The 6,142-nt window shown below is 42.0% G+C and overlaps 1 protein-coding gene across 1 annotated transcript in view; it reads right to left on the reverse strand.

The window, feature by feature from the left end:
- Positions 1–550: 550 nt before the first annotated feature.
- The window catches only part of vps8 (VPS8 subunit of CORVET complex), a 93,588-nt gene continuing 87,996 nt past the window's right edge, over positions 551–6,142 (reverse strand). The window contains exon 45 of the mRNA XM_076303450.1: positions 551–746. Within this exon, the coding sequence (XP_076159565.1) occupies positions 603–746 (144 nt within the window). The 3' untranslated portion in view covers positions 551–602. The remainder of the gene's footprint in view (positions 747–6,142) is intronic.

Consider the following 6,142-nt stretch of genomic DNA (forward strand, 5'->3'; position numbering starts at 1 on the left):
TGTTTATGTCTTGGTGTCACGCACGGTTACACTGGCGACTATGCTGCTCTGTCCGGCATCTTTTGTCTTGTGCGTCAACGTCTTGTGTGTAAGCGCTTTGGGTTGTACTCTGTGCATATAAAATCGCTAAATAAATAAAAGTTACTTCACTTGACATGACTTGACTCATCAGCGGAAACATATTAATAGCTATTTAAAACCCAAGATTCTACACAGAGGTTTTTCCAAAGAGACAAAATGGGCACTTAAGACACATGAAGTCCTGAAGAACAATTCAGCTTGGAAAAGATTACGTTAGCCTGGAAAACATTGCGGTGTTGAGCCAATGACCTTAGCCCATTTTACCCATTATCAGGAATTTTTTTTAGTCCTACCAATTGTATGCTATGCTTACATTTTACACACATTTTTTCACAGCTTTTATCTGATAGAGCTTGCAACTGAAGGTCAATAATGGAGCATCAGTGAGGAGGCCATTGTAAGTCCTGATATGACTCAGTATGAAGATAAAGTAGTTTCTGAGAAAGACACACCCTCAATGAATGGTATGTACAGATATGGTAGTGCTTTTATTGAGATTTGTAACAGAGGGCAGGACATTCTCACTCCTCCACCAATGGCGGAGGAGAAAGCTTGAGCTGGAAGTTCTCGCTGTGGAATATGCTTCCGGTTCCTGGGTGGGCGGGGTTTAGTAGACTGGCCTTCTCATTGGTGTGCGAGGCGGCGAGATCCGAGAGGATGGCCAACTAAAGCACAGGAGAGAGAAAAGGAAAATATTTACCACAATAAAATCACATAATCACATTCAGACACAACAACAGATCCACCAGAACACCCACTGACAATCAGATAATACAATCTCCTTAAAAACAGCAAGAATGAGCTTACCGCAGATGACAATATCCATCTAAATTGGCAAATTTCTGCTTTAATTGCTGACAAACACATTATTTTCAAATTTCACAGCTTTAACATGTACCATTTTAGCACACAGAGAATAAAGTCTAAACTGGCAACTCGCAACCAGAAAACCAATGACTTCCCGTCCTTTCTGCCGCAAAGTGATTTATTCTCGCTCGGGCAAAACTGACTTCAAAGTTAATTAAGAGCAGACTAAAACAACCCCACAGGAGCTGACCTGTGCTGACCTCGCCTCAATGTACTTTGCAGTCCTCGGTGGCCTCTCCCCACACACGAGACTCATAGAGGTCACGCTGTGCAGTGACGGAATCACAGTCATCAACGTACAGCGAGCTAGTGCACACACAATTTGAAAAAGGAGGCACATAAAACAGTTGTCTTAAACTGCTCTTACAGATTCACCACAGTGCTTGAGAGAGCACTCAAGCATTCGTGCATCTCGGTAAACAATACCTAATGGCAGTGCCATCAGTCGCAGCAGAAGGCGACTGTACATCTGAAAGCAATAACATAACAGAGTCCGGAGGGAGATAATTTGACGGCAGTAAAAAAACAGCAGCCGCGTGGCCATCGCACCACAGTTATTTACACAAAAGGCTCGCTCTGACAGGGTCATTATGAGCTCATTCACCCCCCCCCCCCACCACATCCCGCTCGCCTGTTGTGTTCTGTTCATGGGCCCGACTCAAAACAAGCTCTTATCGGACTCCGCAGGACGAGTCACGCACAGAGGGAAACAAAAAAAACGGAGGATGTTTGTTTATCTGCGTCCGCTCTGCTGCCAGGGCTCATCTGAGTATTGATTTAGTCCGCAGCCTCGGATCGCAGAGGCGATACAATGATGCACTCCATACGAGAGAGAGAAAGAGAGAAAGAGAGAGAAAGAGAGAGACAGAGAGAGAGCAATGGAAGGTTGATAAAAGCAGAGCCAGGGAGAGAAGGTACAGGTGTGAAATGAGAGAGAGAGAGAGAGAGAGAGAGGGAGGGTGGGAGGGAGGGGGAGAGAGAGAGAAAGAGTGAGAAAGAGAGAGAGAGAAGTCTGCTGAGCCCGACAGCTCCAAGAATATACGTGTATCGAGGGGTGCATGTTTGCAAACCTTAGTAGTGCATAAACACCCATTGTGTTGAATAAGTTGAAAACCATACTTATTGGTTGAGGTTTGTGTCAACACAAAATTGACACTACACAGGCAAATTCATATTGAACTCACACACATACATTACACACACCAATATATTCTTCTCAAGACTAGATTTCTCTTCATTAACTCTTTTTCCTCTCTATTTCACATACATGCACTAACACACACACACACACACACACACACACACACACACACACAGACACACACACACACAGACACACACACACACACACACACACACTCCAATCTCTCATTAGTGATAATACTTTGGCTGGGTCTGTTGGTTGGAAGGGGACCCAGAGGAGTCTTGCTCAACTAGAGCAATCAATGTCCATTTAAATGGGGAATGGTGAGAATCAAACGGCATAATCTATTCCTCTGCAGCCGCCTTGCAGGTCAGCGGAGGAGCAGCACTTTGAAGATGCTTGGACACACACACTGTCTCTCATACGTGCAAGCACACGCACACACGCACGCACGCACGCACGCACGCACGCACGCGCGCACACACACACACACACACACACACACACACACACACACACACACACACACACACACACACACACACACACACACACACACACGCACGCACGCACGCACGCACACACGCACACACACACACACGCACACACACACACACACTCGCACACACACACACACACACACACACACACACGCGCACACACACACACGCACACACACACACACACATAATGACGCACATGCACGCAGACTCATGTACACAGACTAACGCACATGCACACGCAGAAACATGCACATGCATGCACGCAAGCCATCGTTCCATTGTTCCTTCATTAAATTCTTCTTGAGAGTCTTTTGGTTCTTTCTCTCTCTTTCTCTCGCTCTCAATTCAATTCAAAAGTGCTTTATTGGCATGACAAATAGTTAGACATTTGTATTGCCAAAGCAATTATTACATACATTGAACATACAGGTATAAGACATGGACATAACAACAGACAAGGAATGTATCAATGAATTATGTGCCTAAACGGACATTTATATAGGCAGCCTATAGTATGAATTATCGTAATGTAATTTCATTTTTTAACAGAGGGTAGTGAGGGTGCGCGTGTGTGGCTAGAGATATATCAGTGTGTGTGTGTGTGTGTGCGTGCGTGTGTGTTTCTGTGTGAGGATATGTACAAATGTAGGTTCGATTTAAGTCACTCACTGTCCCTCAGTTGGTGACAGGCAAGGATGTACTGGGCAGCTATGATACAGCTGGATTTGTCTTCACCCAAAATAAAAGGTAATTTGCTTTGGATTGGTAGAGTCATAAAATTAGGATATTTTTCTTCAAATTTTGGGAAGTAGATTTAATGGATTGCTTGAAATGTTTTGCATTCTGTTAAGAAATGGAGTTCAGTTTGAACAACATTGCCATTGCACTGCTTACAAAAGCGTTCCTCTTTGGGCAGTCAGGTTTTCTTGTGTCTGCCAGTTTCTATAGCTAAGCGGTGGTTGCTGAGTCTGTATTTTGTCAAAATGTTTCTCAAATTGGTTTCTTTAATTTTAGTCAGGTAATTTGCAAGTGTATATTCTCTGTTTAGGGCCAAATAGCATTGCATTTTGCTTTGTGATTTGGTTTTTGATTGCCAATATTGATAATAATTATCTTTTAAATATGAGGAAATTTGCTTTGGTGGAGTATGTTGGGTAATTCGGACCTGGTCTTGCACGCCTGGGGTGTTAGTATGTGTTAGTAGAAAAGGTTGGCTGTGGACCAGGTTGGTAGGAGAGGTCTTGTCTTTGCTCAACTCTTGGTATTGCAAGGCTTTGTAATGGAAAGAGTGTGGGTCACTTAATTTGAGGTGTTTCCAGAATTTGATTGCCCTTTTTTGAATTTTAATTAGAAGAGGATATTGGCCTAATTCTGCCCTGCACGCGTTGTTTGTTGAATGCCGATGGACTTTTAGGATGGTTTTGCAGAACTCAACGTGCAGGGTCTCAATTGGATGTTTTTCCCATTTATCCAATTCCTGATTTGTAAGTGGGCCCCACACTAAACTGCCATAAAGGGCAATTGGTTCTATCACTGATGAGAATATTTTAAGCCAAATTTGGATTGGAATTTCAAAAGGAACTTGTCTTTTTATGGCATATAGAGCCCTGCGTGCCTTGTCTCTTAGTTCATTCACTGCCATGTTAAATTTTCCATTGTACTTGATTCTAAGGCCTAGATAAGTATAATCTGTAACATGTTCAATTACTTGTGGTCCTAAGCTAAATGTATGCTCTCTTCCCTGATATCTGGATCCTTTTTGAAAGGTCATTATTTTGGTTTTGTTTGTATTAACTGCCAGGGCCCAGGTCTGACAAAACTTTTGAAGGAGGTCTAGTTGAGTTTGGAGTCCTTTCTCCATTGATGAAAGAAGGACTAGATCATCTGCAAAGAGCAGGAATGTGGCCTCACTGTCGTGCAGAGTGGGTCCAGTGGCGGGTGACTTTTCCAGTATAGTCGCCAACTCATTTATATAGGGTCGGGCTTAGAGGGCAGCCCTGCCTCACTCCGCACTCTTGAGGGATATATTGAGTTCTTTTGGATCCAATTTTAATGGCGCATTTAGCTCCTGAATACATTGATTTTATAGTGACATATGTTTTACCCCCTACACCACTTTCAATTAATTTGTAGAATAATCCATTGTGCCAAATAGAATCGAAAGCTTTTTTGAAGTCAACAAAACAAGAGAACAATTTATTTCGATTTTGGGTATGTTTTTCTATTAGGGTGTGTAGGGTGTAAATATGATCGGTAGTGCGATAATTTGGTAAGAATCCAATCTGGCTTTTACTCAAGACATTGTGTTTCATAAGGAAGTTTAGGAGCCGTGTGTTAATAATACTACAGAATAACTTCCCCAGGTTGCTGTTCACACAAATGCCTCGGTAATTGTTGGGGTCAAATTTATCTCCATTTTTAAAAATTGGTGTAACTAATCCATGATTCCAGATGTCAGGGAAATAACCCACACTCAGAACTAGATTGAATAATTTAAGAATAACCAATCTAAATTTTCCATTTATACATTTTAGCATTTCATTTAAAATGCAGTCAGGTCCATATGTTTTTTTATGCTTCAATTTTTTAATGTGGGTGAGAAGGTCTTGTTCAGTGATTGAGGAGTCAAGTGGGTTTTAATAGTCTTTGACTGATCTCTCTAGATTTTGTATTTTGTGGATTATGTCATTTTGGTCCCTGTTTTGGTTAGACTGGACATTCTTGAAAAGAGTTTGAAAATGATTAGTCCAGATATCTCCATCTTGAATCACGAATTCTTGCTGGTTTGATTTTTTTAAGTTATTCCAATTGTCCCAAAATGAATTTGTATTTATTGATTCCTCAATCAGTGCCAGCTGGTTTTGGGTGTAGTTCTGAGGGTGCGTTTGTATTGTCTTAGTGTCTCACAATATAAATGTCGGATTGATGTATTATTTGGATCTCTATGTTTCTGATTAGACAGTTTGCGAATTTCTTTTCTTAATGATTGGCATTCGGCGTCAAACCAAGTGTCTTCTTCTTTAAATTTAGGTTTGGCCCTTAATCTTTTTAATTTAGCCTTTTCTGCTGTTTTTTGAAGTATTATACCAATTGTTTCCACAGCCTGGTTGACACACTCTCTCTCTCTCTCTCTCTCTCTCTCTCTCTCTCTCTCTCTCTCTCTCACACACACACACACACATACACACACACACACACACACAAACACACACACACACAGGCTGACACCCAATAGCTTGGAAGGTACATTTGGCTTCCGGCTGCTGAGAGTGAGAGATGAGTAATGAGTCACAACTCACTTTTTCTCGACCCATTACCTGAGGTGTGTGTGTGTGAGAGAGAGAGAGAGAGGGAGAGAGACAGAGAGAGAAAGAAAAGAAAACTGAGGTCATGCTGAAGTAAAACTTTACACCCAGCATAAACTCAGTTGTGAGTATGTGAGCCTTTTCACCTGCCTGTGTGTGTGTGTGTGTGTGTGTGTGTTTGAGAGAGAGAGAGAGAGAGAGTCAGTAAAAACTAAACATGTTGGACAGTGATTGATAGCCAC

The sequence above is a fragment of the Alosa pseudoharengus genome, unplaced genomic scaffold (assembly GCF_046254945.1).
Source record: "Alosa pseudoharengus isolate Yale_2024_CS ecotype anadromous, Long Island Sound unplaced genomic scaffold, YU_APseudo_1.1 YU_APseudo_1.1_scf_24, whole genome shotgun sequence".
In the NCBI taxonomy this organism is placed as follows: Eukaryota; Metazoa; Chordata; class Actinopteri; order Clupeiformes; family Clupeidae; genus Alosa; species Alosa pseudoharengus.